This window comes from Trematomus bernacchii, unplaced genomic scaffold (assembly GCF_902827165.1).
Source record: "Trematomus bernacchii unplaced genomic scaffold, fTreBer1.1, whole genome shotgun sequence".
Lineage (NCBI taxonomy): Eukaryota > Metazoa > Chordata > Actinopteri > Perciformes > Nototheniidae > Trematomus > Trematomus bernacchii.
The window spans coordinates 3,741,019-3,762,775 of NW_022987803.1; the positions used below are offsets into that span (position 1 = coordinate 3,741,019).

Consider the following 21,757-nt stretch of genomic DNA (forward strand, 5'->3'; position numbering starts at 1 on the left):
TTTTCAAGTCTCTTGATAAACATTTGAAAGTTTTGATAAGATGCACCTTTAAAAACATAAAGAAATATCTAAAAAAACGTTGTTCCGCAAAGAAACATTTTCCTGAATGTCATTCGGTAAAACAAAGATCAGAGGCCATTTTGAACTATAGTCACATGACTTTAGTCAGGCCACATGTGATGACATCACTCAGAGGACCCCTGAAGACCGCCCAAGTTGAAGGTAAGTTTACATTTTGCTCCTAAATTTGAGATAATTACACCTTTTTCATGTGTGGTACCATGTGTCACAGACTTGAGTGTCATTCGGTGAAACGTCATTAAAGTGTTTATAAAGTGTTTTATTTTAAAAACATTAAGTTATAGATGAAATTTGAAGTTTACAAATTGAGGTCAAGGTCATTGTTGCTAATAGGCGACCAAGCAACTGCCTGTTAGGAATGAATTTCTATGAAATGTGTCATTCAGCAAAACAGAATTTGTCATTCAGTAAAACCATTTGTCTGAATGACATCTGTTATCCCGAATGACACAGTGGATTTAACTGATTTCTTTCTTTCTTTATTGATTGTTTTAACATGCTATAGAGTTTGTATAACTGAATTAATAAAAAAATGTATTTGAATTTTTTATTATTATTAAAAAAAACATTTTAACAGATGCCTGTGTCCAACAAGGAGAGGGGTGCACGCTTCCGTGCAAGGATAAGGGCAGATCCTGCTGCTAGGGAGGAGAGACTAGCAAAGAGAAGGGACAGGTATAACTGTGAAGGTGTATGAGAGCAGTAATGGCAGTACACGGTATAGGATGCATTGTCTATAAGCCTGAATTTGTTTTCCATATCTACAGTACAGTACCACTACAAAGTGCATTTGGCAGTTAACTTGGCTTAAATCTTCATTAAAAAGAATAAACAAATGAATATCTAATAAATAAATAAATACATGACTAAATTAATTAATTCATAAATACTTTGTAGGTATAAACAGAGGACGCAAGCTGGACAGCATGATCATCCGTCCGTCACAGAATTGACAGCATCTGCTGCTGAAAAGAAGAGGGAACAGTGGAGGCTCAATCAGAGGCGACGTAGGGAAAGAAAGAGGCAGGTGGAAGCTGTGATGAACCTCACACCTCTGTCTGAGGACTCTTTTGAGGAGCCTCCACAAGTTGCCCGTCCTGAACCATCTCAGCCATCTTCACCTCCTGGACCATCCCAGCCATCTTCACCTCCTGGACCATCTCCACCTCCTGGACCATCTCAGCCATCTTCACCTCCTGGACCATCTCAACCATCTTCACCTCCTGGACCATCTCAGCCATCCTCACTTCCTAGGCCATCTGTTTCTGCTCAGCCATCCTCACCTTGAGAGGGACCACTCTCAAATTGTATGTAATTTGAAAAACAAAAAATGCATGTTCAGGCAGTGTGCAAAGTGTTGCTACTCCGACATTGAATCAGCCATCCCCCAAAACACTGAGCAGATTACATGGCACCAATGGCAGAGAGAGAGAGGGTCTGCTCAGAGGGGAAAACCTATTCCCATTTTGTGAAGAAAGCTGTAACAGGAACATGGGAGGATCTCCTGAAAAGCTTTAATGAAAAGCTGGACGCACTGGCAAAGCACCAGTACATATGGATCCATCAAGTGGAACAGTGCAGGGCCCTCAAGAACAGCCTCCAAGACCATGAGGCTGTAGTCCATATGGACTTTTCTGAAAATTATGCCTGTAAGCTGAATGTTGAGGTTCAGTCTTTTCATTTTGGGGGTAGTAGAAAACAGGCAACAGTTCACACATGCATGGTCTACACAGCTGGAAAATCTCAAGCCTATGCCACCATTTCCGACTCCCTCCGACATGACGAACGGGCAGTATGGGGACATCTGAAACCTGTGTTGGATGAGGTCCTATCCAATACAGGGATAACTACAGTGCATTTCATGAGTGACGGGCCCACTGACCCAGTACAGAAACCGAAATAATTTCTACTTGATGTGTACCATGCCTTTCCTTAGAGGCATTAAAGAGTTAACATGGAACTTCTCAGAGAAATCCCATGGAAAGGGTGCACCAGACGGTATTGGTGGTTCAGTCAAGAGAGGTGCTGATGCATTTGTGTTGCAAGGAAGTGATATTCAGTAGCCTCAAGATTTGTTTTCCTTTCTGGAAAAATCAAATTCAAATGTAAAATTCTACTGGGTATCCGAAGATGACATCACCAGAGTGGATGAGGCTTTGCCGAATGACGTGCCTTGAATATTCACCAGGTAACTGCATACACCCCAGGGAAGATCATGTTTAGAGATGTGTCCTGTTTTTGCCATCGAATGGGGCTTACCTGTGAATGTGAATCACCCTCTGAGGTAGACTTTCATGCCAAAACAGCTACACCCTCCACCACCATTTCAGAATCTGATGACATGGTTGGAAAGATGGTAATAGTGTCTTATGACAAAAAGCTATTTGTAGGGCAAGTCCTGAGTTGGTGATGACGTCGAGGTGTCCTGTATGCAACAGTCTGGCAGAAAGAATTGCTTTGCATTGCCCCAAAATCCCGATGTTACTTTCAATCAGATGTGAAAACGCTTATCTCAGAACCAGAGCCATCTTCTAATAGAAGCTCCAAATTGTCAGCTGAGGACTGGGATTAGTTCTTATCAGTCTGAAACAGTCAGTAAATAACACTGACCAGCCTTCAGTGGTACTTTGTATTTCTTAACACTAATGAGTTCATTATTTAGTTAAGTATAAATGGCAATAAAACAATGTTAAATTATCTTCTAATCAGATACTTACTGGTTCATATTTGACTTGACATCATTATTGTGTTAAGAGAATGGAGAACGATGTTATGAGACTGAGGGTGTTTCTCAATCGCGAGTACGCTTGCTTGGTAGCACATGTCTGCCGAGCATCTTGCTTCAGAAGCGAGTCAAGAATACTTCCTGGCATTCGGAAAACGAAGTGTGGAACACGCTAGCAAGTGTGCAGGTGTGCGTCATATGAGAGGCCCCGCCTTACATCTTCCGCCACAGATTTGGGGAAATTGGTCCGTGCGCAAAGCATTGTGGGGATTTTAAGACCGCGAAGTCTACTCATGTGCAGACTCGATATTTCTCCAAACGGAGTACGCCGGGCTCGGTAGATTTCCAAGTATGCTGGAGATTGGAACAGTCCTTCGGCGGCACTCGATGACGTAGTATGCTTGAAATAGTGGCTCTGAAGCAGCTTTACTCGCGATTGAGAAACACCCAGGGTCTGTTTTTTGATGTCAATAAATGTAAAGTTCAATTATAAAGTCTTTGGTATCCTTTTTTTAATTTAGGACTACATCCTGTTATTGGATCTATGTACAATGGCATATTGTAGTTGCAGTATGTCATTCAGTAAAACGAAAGACGTCATACAGTAAAACAATGAATTTTACAACAAATATATAGAATAGTGTGTTACTTGACATAAACAATTAAATTAATGAAGGGAAGTTAATTATAATAAGAGGTTTTATATGATTTGAAAGCATTTTTACCTGTACTGGAATAATGTAGGAAAAAAATGTTGACGGATGAAAAGCTATTGCCTTAAAAGACAAAATATTTAATATTTGTAGTTTTGGTGTGAAAATGTTATACCTGGATATAGATTCCTTATAGATCAAGAATTACATTTTTCACTATCTGTGACTGTGTCATTGTCATTGATTTTAATATCATATGGAAAATAGCCTTGTTTTGCCGAATGACATTTTCAAGGGGTGTATACAATGAAATGCATAAAAATGCATAAAATGCCTTACGGTACGTCTACACAGCAGCGTTAAAAAAATCTTGGAGGTGGGCGTATCTGAAGCTTGGGGATTTTTTGCGAACAACCAATCACATGAATCTCCCGCCCGCGACATACGAAGCAAAAAAGCCCGAAGTAAACTGGATATAAACTCCCCAAAACAGGCAAAAACCTACCACTGTCTCTGCCACCTCCCTCCATGCCTGGCTCCTCCGGTTTATATCCCGGTAGGTCTGGTCATAAAGCACCGGGTGATTCCCTACCGCTAATTTCTCCTCCATTTTTTGGAATATGAGGAAATGACCTGCGGTATGTCTCTCCCAGCATACACGCCGTTTGATTGGCTAGAGCTTGAACTGTCAGATTTGCGTACACGGGATTTGATTGACTGACGCTTCCACCTCAGCCTCAAAAGTTGAACATTGTTCAACTTTGAATCCTGAAAATCCTGAAAATCTCCGCTCGCCTGCCCACAATGCATTTCGGCGAAAAGTGAGGGAAAGTGACGTCACCCCATTCAAAGTGAATGGGCAGAAGCGTTTCAAGATTTTTTTAACGCTGCTGTGTAGACGCACCGTTATAGTGTTATCTTTTTCAGTGGGCACATGCAAAAATGAAAAATACATATTTTAATTCACTCAGAAAATGTTGAAACTGACTTGCTGTTTCATTTTAATTTTTTTGCCGTTTTGAAAATATAAAATGTCACTGACCCTAAATACAGAAATCCTCATAACGCATACACTAAGGCTACCATACAAGCTTATGCTCATCAGGAGTGATAAACATTCACACGCACTCAGCATTTGCCATGCCATCAGGAGCAGGGTTCAGTATCTCGCCAAAGGACATGTTGACTACAGTGGCCGGGGATCCAACCACCGATATCATCAGTTTTGAAGTTTTTTTTCCTGAACCAGAACCTCATTTTAAATTCAGTCATATTGCAGAGTCCTGATTTTAATGTGAACATTTGTAGAAATTACGATTGGAGTAGGAGTAGCTAAGTATTTACAGGGTTCCTGCAGGTTTCGCCAACTCAAATTTAAGACTTTTTAAGACCTTTTTAAGACCACTTTGAATAGAATTTAAGACCTATTTCACGGCAAGTAAGTATGAAGGAAAATTGCTATGAAAGAAGAAAAACGTCCCATAATTACTTACAAAGTAAATGTATTCATGTTCAACATAAGAACAATGACTGAACATAACAGCATAACAGTCCAGAACTGTGTTAGCGTGTTAGACAAAAAGTGTGTGTGTGTGCGTGCGTGTGCGTGTGCGTGTGTGTGTGTGTGTGTGTGTGTGTGAGCGTGTGTGTGTGTGCGTGTGTGTGTGTGCGTGTGTGCGTGTGTGTGAGAGTGTGTGAGAGAGAGAGAGTGACAAGAGCTATATTCAGAGCCCTTCTGCCTTGGCTACAATCTTTCATCGTTGCTGTTGTATGATTGGTGTTTAACTACGGTATTTAGCGTCTACAGCACCTCCGCTTTTAGGGTTGACATGGACCCAAACATCGCCCGGAGGTCCCCCGGTGTTATTGTGGGAGCTGCTGCACTAGCTAACGCTGCACTAGCTAACGCTACATTAGCAAAACAAATACAAATGTATTTTGCAAAAGGTGCAGCGGGCTTCAAACACGTTCCCTCCACTGGTTTCAACCAAGCACTAAATTCGATGTTTTCCAACCAAATACGGTTGAACTTACACTTCCCCATATTTATTTGTAAGTAGATTTGAAGATACATGAGTTTCTGACTGCCGCTAGCTGAAGCTTGGTTGCTAGGTTACTAGCTGGGTGTTCTCCAATAAGGGGCCGGGGGAAACAAAGTTGGTGATTACTGGTTCCATGTTGATTTATTACAATACAGATTGTTGGGGGGAACTGAAAGGCTCTTACCATACAGGTTACTTTGCAGCCCGGACATTTCCCCCAAAACACATTTAGACGCGATCGCAACACGGAAGTACCTTTCAAATCCCATCATTTTTAAGACCTTCTAAATCATATTGAAGACCTTTCTTATTTTTTTGGTCATATTTAAGACCTTTTTAAGGCCTTAAATTCAGATTATCAAATTTAAGACTTTTTAAGACTTTTTAAGACCCCGCGGGAACCCTGATTTAGGAACTAGGCTTGGGAACCGAAGGGTGGCCAGTTCAGATCCTGACCTAAAGAAATACAGAGTAACATCACTGAAAAAACTCAAACGGTGACTTTAATTAAATGTATTATGTCAACAGACGTCACACAACTGTATAAGGTTCATTGAAAGCAATAACATTACGTTTAAATAAAAAATATTAGGTTCAACTTAATATTATTGCTTTCAATTGACCTAATACAGTAATGTGAAATGTGTTGACATAATACATTTAATTAAAGACAACGTTTCAGTTTTTCAGTGTGGTAATTAGTCCTGTTCTTGTATTTCGTGCCTATAAGTGTGTAAAAGTGAAGAACTGATTAATAAAGAGATCTTATTTTCTTAATCAGGGAAATTAATATGGTTTGATATGCAAGTACCAAAAAGGCAGAGGGACAGTTCAATAGGCACAGAAAATGTTATCAAATAACTATTCAGTTTTATAGGCTACAAAAATATATAATTGGTTATCATAATATCCACTACTGCTGATATTTAATATCATATCACAATATCCACATCAAATCATTTGGCCCTTTTCCACCTAACCGGATCCGGTTCAAGAAACGTTCTTTTGCTTTTCTGGGGCTGAACCGGTTCTTCTCTGTAGCACCACTTGTGTTTCCACCGCTCCGAGCCCGAGTGGAGCTCGAGTGAAGCTGCGTCATTGCCTCATCACGTAAACGTGTATGTGCCTTCTTATGAACCCACACGGCACGAACGGCTTTAGACCGCGGCTTTAGACCACGTTGTGCCGTCCAACTTCCTCTGTACCTCTTGCGTTGACCAAAGCCTGAGGAGGTAATTTGTCTTTTCAGCGGTCCACTGCTGCTGTAGCCCGGAACTGGCTCTGGAACTGAGTTCGCTCGCTCGCTCGGTCGCTCGCTCGGTCTCTCGCTCGGTCTCTCTCTCGCTCGCTCGCTCGGTCTCTCGCTCGGTCTCTCTCTCGCTCGCTCGCTCGGTCTCTCTCGGTCTCTCTCTCGCTCGGTCTCTCTCTCGCTCGCTCGCTCGGTCTCTCTCTCGCTCGCTCGCTCGGTCTCTCTCTCTCTCTCGCTCTCTCACTCTCTCTCTCTCTCTCTCTCACTGTAATTGAATTGAAAAGAGTAAATTAGGAGAAATCAACTGAAAGAAGGGGAAGTGAGGTAACTCTTGAAATGAGTTTTTAACAACACAAGCAGAGCTGGGCTGTTGTGTCTGGAGAAATGGTTTGAATCCACCATTAGGGACCCAGTAGGGACACTTTGAAAATGCTTAATAATACACTTTACTGTTGATGCAAAGCAAGTGGAGGAGGAAAGACTGATGGAAATGTGTTGCAAAACTGAGAGTGAAAAGAGAAGTGAAAGGTCCAACCCGTCAGTGAGATTCTCCCTCAAGTCTTCGTAGGTGCATTTATTTTACTGTTGGTTTCCTACATGTTTCCATTTAAACATCTCAGAGTTTATTTATGATTTTAAGTCCTTGCTAGCATTCAAATATGTTTGTCTTAAATAAAAACAGAATGTTATTCTGATGGAGTACAAGTAGGATTTATGGTTTAGGATGAGGCCAGATTTTTCTGAACAATTGCCTTATTTAGTAAGGGCTTTGGCTGTAGAATCACAAGTAGTACTAGTATGTAATAATACTATGTGTGTCCTGGGAGTTTAGTAAATAGCACTGTGTTGCAAAGTTATGTAGACCTTTGCAAAACAATCCAGATGTTTTCAACTTGGCAAATTCTCTCCCCCTACATAAGGCTGAACGAGAAATAGATGAAGACCTGTACTTTGACCCATCTGTGCCTGAAGCAGCCGTGCGGCATGTCACGGTCAGGATGTTTGTGTTTTTCCTTTAACAGCAGCCTACTGGTCCTACCAACAGCATCTACGCTTCCAACCAAAGCCAAGCTGCGCCTGACTGAGCAGAGCTGCTCATGGTCCGAATGTGTCTACAGGGCAAAATGTTTAAAACTCTTTCTACATGATAGTTAAAATCAAAGACTGAGCCAACTGTTGTGTTGCCTCATGTTGCTGCATCTTGGCCATAGAGTCACACTTCAACACATTGCAAAGATATCAGCTAACAATCAACAATCACGTAATTTCTCGGCCTGGAAGAAGAAGTGGGAAGTGACTCAGGCCCCGCTCACACGGGACCGTTTGCGTTTATGCACAGTATGCGTATTCAAAAAAGTCTTCCGTTCACATGCATTTGTTTCATTTAACGTGTCTGTTCAAACGAGGCCGCTGGAAACGCTGTAGTACATATGCTGGGACTGTAAGTGGCGCTGTAACTACAAATACAAACCGCCAAAATACACCAAAAGCCGCGAAGAAGAGCAACCGAGCAGCCCGCTGCAATGTTGCCATGGCTACCCTTCTGTTTAAGCCCCGAAACTGAAACTGAAAGAAACCGAATCTGTGGATATTGCATCCCCCAAGAAGCACGTCTCTGTGGAGAGGACGGCTCAGAAAGAGAGAGATATTCTCTACAAACACCGGGTGAGATCCTCCTTTGTCAATATAATGGATCAATGCATGAAATCTGACTCTGTTTATTTTGTTTAAGGAGTATAATGGGCGTTAACAATTCTGGTTTGCCTTTTATAATATTATTTCATTCAAGAACCCCTTGTGCATTTAATTAACACAGCTATTTTTGATAGTTGCTTCAGCAGTGAGCAGGAGAGGTGGGGAGAGGCGGGGCTATCGTTATTTTTTCAGGAAATATTCGTATAGAGGTGATTACACGGACTCGGTTCACCCCCCAGAGCGTTTCGTTTGCAAATCTATCCACCTTGGGACCCGTTATTGTTTGTGGGGTCAGTTTCTATCGGCCTCGTGTAAATAATAGGGCTATACGCACGCGAAACTATGCAGATACAAGCAGTTTTCTCCTCGTGTAAACGGCGCCTAAGTACATTTACTCAAGTACTGTACTTAAGCACACTTTGGAGATACCCGTACTTTAATTGAGTATTTCCATTTTATGCTACTTTGTACTTCTATTCCACTACAGTTCAGAGGTAAATGGTGTACTTTTACTCCACTACCAGTGGTCGTGTTAACCGAATATTTTCCGTCTATGACGGATTTCTTTTACCAATGACAGAAAAATCTGAAAGCAGTCTGTCATTTTGACAGATTAGAACAAACTCGGAACAGCGCCAAAGTTTCCCCGCAGCGATGTTCCGGCACGAGCGTGCTCTTCCCCCGTTGACAGTTCACGAGCGTTCTCTCCACCCCACCCCCCCTCCCCTACAAAAAGTATTGTACTTTAATTTGTATATAACGTTCATAACCCAATTGAAAGTAATGCACACAATCATGAGTCAGGACCTGATGGGCTGCAATCCAGAGAGTCCATGTAGGGAGAAGGCCGGGTGGATAGGTAAAAAAATACACGGTTTAACCAACAACTCCGTTTGTGTCCCATCGTCCTCTTTAAGATATGCCGTCATTCTGAAATTCTCATGGCATGTCGATGTCACCCTTTCCGTAAGTGCACCTCTTTCCTACACATACAATCTGTAGTACTCTGTCTTGTCTCTGGTCGTGTCAGTGTCTTATTTTCCGACCATGACAGTATCAGTTATGATTAATTTTTTCACTGGGTGAGAAAGGTCAAATTATTTTTTACAGGACTATACCGGGCCAGGATTGATCATAGGACCAGGAAGAAGTTCACCGAGGTTGCTCTTCTGTATGGATTGTATAAGGATAAAGTTTATGGTATATGCCTATGGCCAGAGGCGACACAAGTGTGATGTGTGGCCTAAATTGTCCTGACAGTACACAGATTAGTGGTCTACTCAACAACTACCCAGCAGGCCTTGCCCAGAAGCACATTATGGCTGTGTGGAGGAGGACTAACTGTGCATGAAAGACAGAATATTTTAACTTTGGGAGCAAGTTTAAGCCAATTCCATCACCCTACTTCCCACCTCTATGTCTACATATTTTTACATTTGAATTCTACAAATTCAATACTAATACAGATAAGTTGGTCATACACTTTCAGCCTTTTTGGTCAGGGACCCAAATAATGGATTACGTCATTTTAACTGCAAACGTCGGAGGTAGGTTTACATGTGTGTATGAATATAAACACACACAAAAATAACGAAATTCTATACATACATACACATATACACACGTATACACATACTGTATATATGTGTACATACACCCATTTCCAGGGCTAAAAGATAAAGGTGCATGTACAGATTACAATACAGTTTCGTTTCTCATCCTATTTTTAAATCAATGACTATTTTATTTACTTAGATATTTTTTTTTTTTAGGTAAACCAACAAAAAAAGGTATTTTTGTAATATATTTCTTGAAATGTTTGCTGCTTATCTAATCATGTGTTTTTCCTACCTAAAAATGTGTTAGCGGCATGTTTACTTTGTTTAGGGAAGTTCAGTTCAACATTCTAGAACATACTGGTGCTGAGGGTCAGAGAGAAACACACTTTTTAGCTGGGGCGATGAAGAGAAGGGGCGATGAAGAGAAATGGCAAGACTGAGAGAGCTATAACTGAAAGCTATTCAGGTTAAAATAATCTCTCTATCTTCCAGGCAACCAGTAAGTCATGGTTTTCCACTTGGGGAATCCATCAGTGCCCTGCAGAGAGGAATTTAGGAGCCTTCAGAGGTGTGATAGGCTATCAGGGCTCGACAGACCCTTCAGAATGAGAGATGAATCACTTTAAAGAGTCTTTTCAGTGCCTCATCCACCAGTGTGGAGGGTTGTGGACAGCTTCAGCTTAGATGGAAGGGCCACGGGCAACTTAAACTAAGCCTGGGACTCCTCGGGTCACGGACAAGATGTGTCCAAATCTCAGAGAGCGACACCTGATCTCCCATGTCAAGCTATCAGTACATCAGTCTGTCCACCCAGCCATGTACAAAATCCCTTTCATTGACTTATCATTAAGGACAATTTGGGCCAATTATAATTTTCATAGTTCAGAATCAGAATTCCTTTATCAGTCCCACAGCGAGGAAATTGACAGTGTTACAGCAAAAGTGGCATGCAATAATAAAAAAGAACAGCAGACATTAGTAATAAAATAAAAATGAGATACAAATAAGTACACAACCATGGCTAAAAAATGAGTAGCAGCAATTTAAGTATGACTAAGTGACATACATAGGAAGGTATTATGACCTTAAAAAAGAAGTTTAGGGACATTTATACAAATATAATATATATTTATATAATAAATATTATTGCACTACTACAATTGCAAATAAGTGTTCTGATCTAATCAGTAAAAACATCATACAATACATGCAAAAGCAGAGCCGCATGAATGTGGACTTTTGACGGAGATCCCAATATTAAAACACAAAACAGTAATAAACATTTTGTGGTAGGGCTGCAGTTAATGGGATATACAGTAAATCACAAAAACAATTTTGGCTTGCAACAATTAAGTGAACATGAATGCCTGCGATATTGACGCTGTGAGCTTGTTTTGCTTATAGAAAACTCAGCTGCATATCAGAAATGTTGCCAAGTTGTCACCATTCATAACCAACTTTTGTATTATTAATTTGTTTACTAGAGAACACAATTGTTTACAAGAGCACGACATTGTCTATATCGCCTCTTAATTCTTTTCTGAAAGTGCACCAGATTGATTTAAAAAGTTAAATGCAGGAAGTATTTGATAATTTCATATATTTCTCAAAAATAATATTGCAATGTCAGTGTGTGTGCAATTAATCTGTCTGAAAAAATGCTACAACTTCTTAAGCCAAGATATCATGTCTTGTCTGTTGATGAAAGTGACTGGTGTTAGCCCTGAAGTTAGCCAAGGCTCACTTTAGTGACAAGCCACTAATCAGCTTTGACAATTAAACAGACCTCTAGTAATAGAGGTCTATTTTTATTCCTTTTAGAATACACTGTAATTATGTTAAATGTCTGGAGTAGCCCAGTAATGATTTGGGATGTTAAAAGGAAGAATGCAGTGTCACATTATGTAAAACACGTCGCAGAATCAGGTATGTCATATTTAACTTTCGACATATGAATGAGTGGGTACTCATTGCTATCATTGTGGCACTAGCCATTTTTTACCAGCATATGTATAAATGGGGAATTGTACTATCATATATCTCCTGATATTCTGACCTGACAACTTGTGTATGTATTCAATAAACCTGATACCCAGCATAAAAACAAAAAAATGCCAATGGTCAAGAGTGGTATGCTGCTGTTCAAAGTGACAGGTGGTTTTTCAAAGTATTGTGAATAATAAATAATGTGTCACACGTATGCCTGATAATGTTCAGCGAGGTTTGTATCATGTGTGATTGCGTAGCCAATTTTTGATCTCAGCAGGACGCTTTCGCTACAACGTTCTTCTCTTCGTCGTATTCGCCACAAACTGTTGTTGCTCATGTAAATCCCGCCCCCGCCTCTGACGTAAGCTTCTGACAAATGCGGCTCTCGGCATTTCAGGTCTCAGCACAGCATCCTCTTAACTCCACAGTCCCTGCCAGTGCTTGGATGCACTGTGACAGGCTCTCCAGTGCTCCATATCCAATGCCCATTTTTGGCTCTTCCTTCCGGTAACAGTAAGCAGAGATGACAAGGAAAAGCCCTTTCCCAAACAGGCCTCTGGCCTCAGTTGGGCTGGCAGAGGTCCAGTCACTGGCCCAAGGCCTACGCAAAATCATCTTACGTAACATGTATTCTGAGTGTTTGCCACTGGTAATGAAGTTGTTCCAGAGGGGAGAGAGGGGACACATTGCATAATAACAGGCCGACTTTAAAGATGCGAAAGTGCAGAGCAGAGAAAATGGAGAAAAAAAGACTCCTCGAAATTCTGAGCACCTTTTATTGCTCTTCTGTTGCTGCTTCTTTCACAACATTCAGCTAAAAGGTTAAGCCAGGAGAACAAAAGAGAGCTAATCCCGCTCTTTCCGTCAGCTCTTGAATTTAAAGAAAACAGTAAGGTACGATAAGGTAGAGAGAGGATGGGATATAGAAATATCATACGCCATAGGGTGTATTAACAAAATCAGAAATGTAATTCACAGCACTGTGGATGTGCTCATCATGGAACTGCACAGAAAAATAAAGGGCCATCCTTGATTAAAAATAGAAACAGTTGGCAAAGTCAAGGTTCCTTTAAAGGGTGCAACATCAGTATACAATCATTTAGAAGCTAATAATAATTTTCCAGACTCCAGGCTGTTATCTCGGTCCGTATGGCTAAATGAACCTAATGGGTGCCAATAGCTTTGAGCAACCTTCAAGTTCCTACTTTTATCTTATTCCCCCAATTCAAATATATAGCACATAGCCCTTTTTAAACTCCCCACGAATACCTAATTCAAAAACTAAAAGTAAAAAAGTAATTATTATACCAGAATTGAGCTAGTTTAAAATTAAAATCATTAGATAATGTTATTTTTTCCAGTTAGATTAGCACTATGATACAGTAATTCTGAAACTCTGAATATTAAAGCTCCCATGTCATGCTTTTCCGGTTATTACCCGTCCCCTTGTGTGTTATGAAGGTTTTTATGCATGTAAACGGTCTGCAGAGTCACAAACCCTCAAAGTATACCCTGTACTGAGTAAAACTCTAACACAGAAAGGTTGCGGGTGCTAGTGGAGCCTCGCAGATGGGGGTGCTGCAGCCCCCTCAGCATCCCCCCCTTCCCGCGTCCATTCGCGATGTCTCGCTGTCTCGCAGACCCCACGCAGCAAGCAGAAAATGAACCCAGCTCACACTGTCCGCTCCTCACAGCAGCGAGCCGTGCAACGTCCCGCCAGACGGCACCAAGACCCCACGCAGCAATCTCATCTGTTTGTCATTACTGGTGTCATTTTCTGGTTGCTAACGCCATTGTAAAACATAATCACTGATGTTCCGCTGTAACGGTGGTAGACCATAGTGGTGGACTCATCAGAACAGAGTGGGCGAGCTGACCAATCAGAGCACACTGGGGGGGGGGGCTTGTTGGCAGGAGCTCCAACAAGCCGTTTAGGACAGAGAGTGAATACACATACTATACAGAGATGCTGTATGAGAAACCAATGTGAGTTTGGAAAATTGCACAATATAAATCTATTCTAGTAGACCTCAACAATGGAATTATGATCAGTAGAAATGGCCATGACATGGGACCTTTAAAACTGAGCAATAAAAACTTGACAACCAAGTTCCAACTCAATGGCTGTAAACCAACCAACTGTGACAGGGTTACAGGATGTAGTTCTGCCACTGGTCCCCACCGCCCTCAGTCACAGACCCAATAGATTTATGATTCATAAATCAAAAAAGTAGGGTAGACATGTGGAGATTATCCGGCTGGACAAAACGTGCATTTACAGTATCTAACAGGTTTGTTTTCCACAGATCTTGTTTTTTACAATACCCCAAAATCCTATGGAGAAATTCCATTGTTTTTTTGTCGAGGGAACCCTTGCGCAGCTTACTTCCTGGTCGGCCTACAAAAATACGTCATCCCTGCACCACTCTATTAAAACGCCATATTATGTTCCTAACCACATCCAGGATTATTTCTGAAACAGTATGGAGCTCAAATTCTTTCTCTCTCGCGGGTTTACCACAAGGTGAGTACCTTTTATTTCCTGCTTCTTTACACATACTCTATCCAGTACAGCTTAGCTCTGAGTGTTAGCATGCTTGCTAATGTAAACAAAGACCATATTACTTCCAAAACACCGTTGCGCATTGTTTCTGATGCACATAGCTTGACATGTTCTTTATTCAGTGTTTACCGCTAGAACAGTGCCATTATATGTATTATATTTATAACAACTTTACTCGGGCCGTGGGCGAAACTTTGCCAGGAGTTCAATGTAAAGCCAGCCCACATTTTAGACGTCAAGACCGCAGCAAATCTGGATCAGCTCCGTTGTACCCCCGTTTTTATAGATGTGGGTAAGGAGGCAAAGATAGAGGGTTGTATTTTCTGACACTTTGTGAGACTCCCTTCACACCGGGGACACATATTTAAAGTATAAAAAGACATAAAAAAGTGCATTTTGCATAATAGGTGACCTTTAAATCAAGTTAACACTAACAATTTTCGAAAAAACAGAGAAAGCTTTCAGAACAAATATCCTGTTAGCTTGCACTCTATAAGTAAGATCCCTGCGGAAATCAGAATGACCCTGATGGACTGCACGGACAATAACCTCACTGTTTCATGACATCTTTTTATTTTGTGCCTGGTGTCTTCAATCTCTCTTTATTTGATTTTCCATCTAGCCGTTTCCAGACCCCAGGATTGCCATGAGTACATGAGAACTGTAACGGTGCGTCTACACAGCAGCGTTAAAAAAATCTTGAAACGCTTCTGCCCATTCACTTTGAATGGGGTGACGTCACTTTCCCTCACTTTTCGCCGAACTGCATTGTGGGCAGGCGAGCGGAGATTTTCAGGATTTTGAGGATTCAAAGTTGAACAACTTTTGAGGCTGAGGTGGAAGCGTCAGCCAATCAAATCCTGTGTATGCAAATCTGACAGTTCAAGCTCTAGCCAATCAAACGGCGTGTATGCTGGGAGAGACATACCGCAGGTCATTTCCTCATATTCCAAAAAATGGAGGAGAAATTAGCGGTAGGGAATCACCCGGTGCTTTATGACCAGACCTACCGGGATATAAACCGGAGGAGCCAGGCATGGAGGGAGGTGGCAGAGACAGTGGTAGGTTTTCGCCTGTTTTGGGGAGTTTATATCCAGTTTACTTCTGGCTTTTTTGCTTCGTATGTCGCGGGCGGGAGATTCATGTGATTGGTTGCTCGCAAAAAATCCTCAAGCTTCAGATACGCCCACCTCCAAGATTTTTTTAACGCTGCTGTGTAGACGTACCGTAACAGATAGAGCTAGCAGCTTTGCAGTGTAGTCCTACCGTCTGATATAAAACACACGCATATCAGGCCACATATTAATGTCTCACTAAAGGTCAGATCACTTTTACTTTTTCAACAGGAAACTATTTAAGTGATTTATGCCAACTTGATTCATTTAATATAACAAATGTGTGCATCGGGATGGGTACCGAGCCCCGGTATTAAACGGGCCACGGGGGTGAATTATTAAAGACTGTGGTACCGTTAAGCTCCGACGTTATCTGTCTTTTTATCGGTACTGGAGACATGTAAAAAATATATGTCATGTGTATTATTGCTACACAAACCTTATATTGCAGGTTTAGTGTCGCCAACTCCGTTTCTAATATGCAAAAAGACTGCAAAATACGTCTATGATTATTTTGAGTATTTTCGATCTTTCCAATCCAGACGAGAGATCTCTCTCCCCCGTCTGTGTGCGAGGGGGCGGGGCAGTTTACACACACACAGCTGCTACATGCAGCAACACACACACACGGAGGAGATGGCGGAGAGAACGCGCTCCGAGGTGTGGTTAAATGTTACCCGTCTCGCTCGTTACCAAAAGTGCAATAAGAGTTTAGCATGTCAGGGCGGTAACACGAGCAATTTGTCTAAACATTTAGCAAAAGTGCACCACATTCAGACGGAGAAATGCACCGGGTTCGACTGTCTTTCTAGTAGCTCTGTAGCCCCATCCCCGAGTAACGTTTCCACGTCAGGTATTATGTGTGCTAGCAGCAACACACGGAGCTAACTCAATGATACAAACATGGGTTAATGATTAGAGGTAACTGAGTTATTTATTTTGTTAAAGTTTCAGCTATTCTGTTTACAATTCTGTCATCACATTATTTAATACAGTTTGTTAAAACATTGTTGTTTCTTTTGAGGTGAAATATTATGTATTTAATTTAAATAAAAAGCAATGTTAGTTTTGTTCACAATTTGTTTAGTTAGTTTACCTTATTTTTTTTCTCCAAAAAAACGTATAAGAGTACCGTTAAAAGACCGGACCGATAAGCGGTATCGATAAAAGTAGTAGTACCGTTAAAACCTTAACGATACCCATCCCTATGCAGCCCTAATATTGTAATTTGTAATGTTTGTAATTTCTTAAGTCTAACACAGAAAAAAACTAAATAACTTTGTATTGTGTTTGCCTTAAAAAGGTCAGTGAGGAATTGGTCCAAAGTGATTTACCATAAAACACAAACTCCAGTAAGATTAGCACTACAATACAGTCATTCTGAAACTCTGAATATTAAAACTGAGAACTGAAACTTGACAGCCAGGTTCCAACCCAATGGCTGTAAACAAACCATGTATGTATCTCTCCTGGGACCCGAGGAAAAAATGTGTCTTCCAATTTCCTTTTTTTTGTGATTTCCTACCTATTTAGGGTTAAAAAAACATCTTGCAATTTAGACTTTTTTTATTTTATTTTATTTTTAAATGTCACAGTATGTCCACTGTAGAGGACGTCAGGACCATTTTAGTTTGAAAAGACAGCCAAAATGAACAGATAGACTATGTAACGTATTATGGTTATAGAGTGATATTAATACAAGAATACATTCACCTTTATTTAAAACATAAATAAGTAATTGATCTGAACATCGCTGTTTATTTGGTCGCTAAAAAACTAGTTTGGTTTTTGGTGAATCTTTCCAGATCTTCAAAGACTTTGTAGTCGATGTACTGGGAAAAGTACCTCATTGACTCCAGTCATCTTGACTAGTTTTATGGATGTGGTCTCCATTTGACCATGCTCATAGAAACAAAGCTTGCATTCCTGAGACAATTCTCATTTTTCATGGCTCCACTTAAAATAAAAACAACAATAAGACATACGTGCTACTCTTGGCCCACAGAGGGCCATGTCTTTCCAGCTTGTCCCTATCTGTCTCTCTGTCTGTATCTGTGCGCTCATGGAGCCTCCTGCATCTTTTCCCCCCTTCTTCTTGACCCTCTTCTATCCCAGGTGTGAAATCCTCATCTCTCTCATCATCTGAGAGCTCAAAATCTTAATCTCCCTTATTAACTATCTGCTACAGAAAATGTCTGCTTCAGTTCCGTCTCCTGAGTCATTAAGTCCATGAAGATGGTCCTGACGTTCACTAGAATGGACATTTATAAAAGAGCTGTTATTTCAAAACTTGAATTATTTAATTGCTTTCAGAACTAATTATATAGTTCCTCACATGTTAATAAACAAGAACATATATGATTTTTATGGTAAAAATTACAATTATTCAAGAATATTTGACTTCTCCTGCTTCTATAACATTTTGTTTTTGGTATGCCAGCCATTTTGGATGAAAAGAAAGAGGAACTTCCCAGCATGCAATTTTAACCAATGACATATCACTGGAAAGACCAGGATGTCCTCTGTACAGTACATCAGGGATTGATAGAGTAGCTCAAAAGAGTAAAAGGAGATGCATGTTAACAAAATGTACACGACAGTGGACATTTTCAATGGGCTGGGTCCCAGGAGGATATACAGTATATGGCCTGCATGTGTTTGCATAAGTGTACACTCATGTGTCTGTCCGAAGAGCAAGACTGGTACACCCATAGGGCAAACATTACGCTTACAAGTTGACACAGTAAGTACGTGATGATATGTAGCATGAACTCAATAATGTTTTCTTTATGATACCATAACCTTTTTTTCTACATGTCTGCACATCATCAAAATTCTCACAAAACCCATCAAGTCTGGTAGATGAAAATAATTGGTTGTAAATTCGTAACAAACCTTTTAGACCATGAACTAAGATAAAACCACAATCTGAAACCATGTGTCCAGGAGTCTAGCTACCACATCCTGGTTATTGATCCTTAAGTGAATGTAGCTTAAAACGGTTCTCCGTTGTACTCTTCTCATACAACACTTTCCTATGATGATGCCAGTTCAGTCATTTGTCGAAGAATTTACCTACCTAATAAATTATTCTTTCTTTTGTGATTTGGACATTCTGAAATGCTAAATGGGAACAACAAATAAACTTGTGTACAACAATTAAACAGGGCAACTTGTTGGCATACTCTGCTAGGAAACAATGAAAAGTAGTAGTTTAATTAATTTTATAAAGTGTTAACTATATGCCAAGTCTTACAAACATACTAGTATAAATACAGTCTTTTGCAAAATCATGAAAATCCATTTGCATTGGCAGAAGTTAATAAAAATTGGTGGGTGGTGTTAATGACATATCTAGTATCCATTAAGGTGCGCAGGCCATCAACAGATTCCTATTTGTTAAAGTGAAACAGCATGTTGCTGTGAAACATGAAGTGTTGCTACTGCCTGCCCTGTGACTCACGTGTTGCTAGGAAAAAACAAAACTGTATATGGCTTAGTAAAGATCCTCTCTAAATACTAATATTGGTCGGAGGTGGAAGAAGTACTCAGGTCATGTACTTAAGTAAAAGTAAAAGTACTCAAGTGTAGGAATACTCTGTTAGAAGTAAGTCCTGCAATCAAAATTGTTCTTAAGAAAAAGTACAAAGGTATTACCATCTAAATATACTTAAAGGTGGGGTATGTAATTTATTTCAGAAACACTTTTTGTTATATTCCATGGAATGCTCTTAACATCCCGATAGCAATGAATATATTAAATGCTTTGACAATAAATACATACAAAAATGTCATCTGTGGAAGCCGTGGTGCCGACCAATCATTTTAGCCGGCCCGGCTAAAATAACTGGATGGCCTACCTGCCTGTCAGCCTGTGTGTTGGAGGAGGGGCTCTGTAAGGAAGTCTGAAGGAAGAGGCAGATTTTTTTCGGCTGCATACTTTCAAATTCTAGCGCACTCAAGCTGGTTTCTCCAAAATTACATACCCCACCTTTAAAGTAGTCATTATGCAGATTGGTCCATTTCAGAATAATATATATGATATGTTTTATAATGATTGATCATTAAAGTGTTATCAAAGCTGGTAAAGGTGCAGCTGAGCTAGTTTGAATGACTTTGTATACTGCAGGGTAGCTTGTGAATTTACTCCAGGTGGAACTAAAGTCTGATTTAAGACTTGATTATGTTTCACATCATTAATCTGTAAAGTAACTAAAGGTATTAAATAAATGTAGTAGAGTAAGTACACATAAGTCTGAGTTGTAGTGGGGAAGAGTAACACAGCAGCAAATAATTGAATATATGTAAAGTCCCTGAAAAGTGTGCTTAGGTACAGTAATTTAGTAAATCTACTTAGTTACGTTACACCACTGCTATCGATGGGTGTGATAGAAAACCCTGGCCTTTTCTATTTTAAAACTAAATACAATGAAACATTATTTTGTAAATGGCCATGACTGCAGCTAAAGTTGACGTGTCCTAACAAAGAGATACGTGTACACAACGGGACACCTCGTTCTCTCTCAGCCCAGGAACAGAGCTATGCCAATCAGGTCATTTGGCAGCTATATTCATGTAGATAGTTTTCTTTTGAATACTAAATATTGCAAAACAAAGTATAACTTCACATTTGAAGCGAAAATAAATAATAAGAAGTACGGTCAATTATATTTAGTGGTCGGTTCGTGTCAGGTTGGCAATTTAGATTTCACTTAATGTGTTCACAGTTAGTAATGTAACGATATGTTCATTAATACTTGTCAACAATCCACTATTGAGTTTCAACGGTGTCGGTCATGTTAGCAAATGGTTAGCTACAGAACAGAAAGAAAACATTTAAACGTGAGCTTACCTGGACTCTTCAGGTTATATTTATTCTCCATACTCGTAGATGTTGTTCACTGTTCAAAGATAAGGTGATGTTTATGTTGCTAACTCGCAAGCTAGCTCCCAGCTAACGCTACCTACTTATCGTTAGCTACACGCCAGGTTAGCTCCCTTCAGTCCTCAAAATAAGCAGGACAGCTGAAAATGGAGGTCGTCCACTCTCCCCGATGTTCCGATGTGTAGGTAGGATGGACGTTATTTGAATTCAGCCGTTGCGAGAATATTAAACATCTGTTTCCTAAGTTATCGCCTGTTTCGGTTTTAAAACAGTTTGTTAAATGTTATCCGTGTGACGTCATGTGTGGAAACGTAAACAGGAAGTGACTGACTACTACTGCTTTCGTCTTCTGTGCAGATGTGAGGCAGCGCATGCGTGTTATGGCAAGAACACTTTAACCTCATTATAGCAGGATAACAAGGCATGTTAATCTTGTTGAATCATTAGTACATTTGTTTTCCTCATGCCCTTTTTCAAAATTATTTTTGGTTTAATGTGAGGGATTACGTTTTTGCTTAAATTAACAGATATAGATCCTGCCTTCAAAATATGTCACATTTTATTGTACATGTATATTGATAATTTGGTTGTTTGCTGTAAATGGAAAGGTAGCACTAGCAAGCCCTTATTTCCTTGTTTTATTAATGAATTATATGTTTTTTACAGTCTCTTAAAAAAACACAGTCCTGGAAAATTGCCAAAAAGACTCAGTGATATTTCTAAATTGTTATTATTTTAGGTAAGGTCCAACTCCTTAATGCGTCTTTAATGCTTTTGTGTCTTTTTTTTGTATCTCCCTGGCTCTCATTGGATGTCATTTATGTTCATTGTCTATGACTGTATTTTTTGCACATATGATGATGATAACTTGACATTATTTATATCCTCATCAAACTTGTTGTATTGTACTGTAAGTTCTAAATATGTTCAATAAAAAATAAATAAAATAAAAACATACAAGAAACAGGCATGTCAATTGTAAATTGCATTGAAAAATAAAAGTGTTAATCTTACTAAGAACTGAATACTTAATTGTAAAATGTGATTACTACTGATTACTTACACTACAATTATATGTATATAAAGGCCGTGAGACACACTAGAGTCGTACAATTACAGTTCCACATACTGAATTGTTACACACTGGCTCCTTCTTGCAACAAAAGGAGAGGAAGTTTCAACAAAAGTTCCCAAAAACAAT

The 21,757-nt window shown here is 40.0% G+C and overlaps 1 protein-coding gene across 1 annotated transcript in view; it reads right to left on the reverse strand.

Moving 5' to 3' along the window:
• Positions 1 to 20,890, reverse strand: part of ube2j1 (ubiquitin-conjugating enzyme E2, J1) — a 55,600-nt gene extending 34,710 nt beyond the window's left edge. Inside the window, exon 1 of the mRNA XM_034150505.1 lies at positions 20,524 to 20,890. Coding sequence (XP_034006396.1) covers positions 20,524 to 20,554 — 31 coding nt within the window. The 5' untranslated portion in view covers positions 20,555 to 20,890. The remainder of the gene's footprint in view (positions 1 to 20,523) is intronic.
• Positions 20,891 to 21,757: the final 867 nt, after the last annotated feature.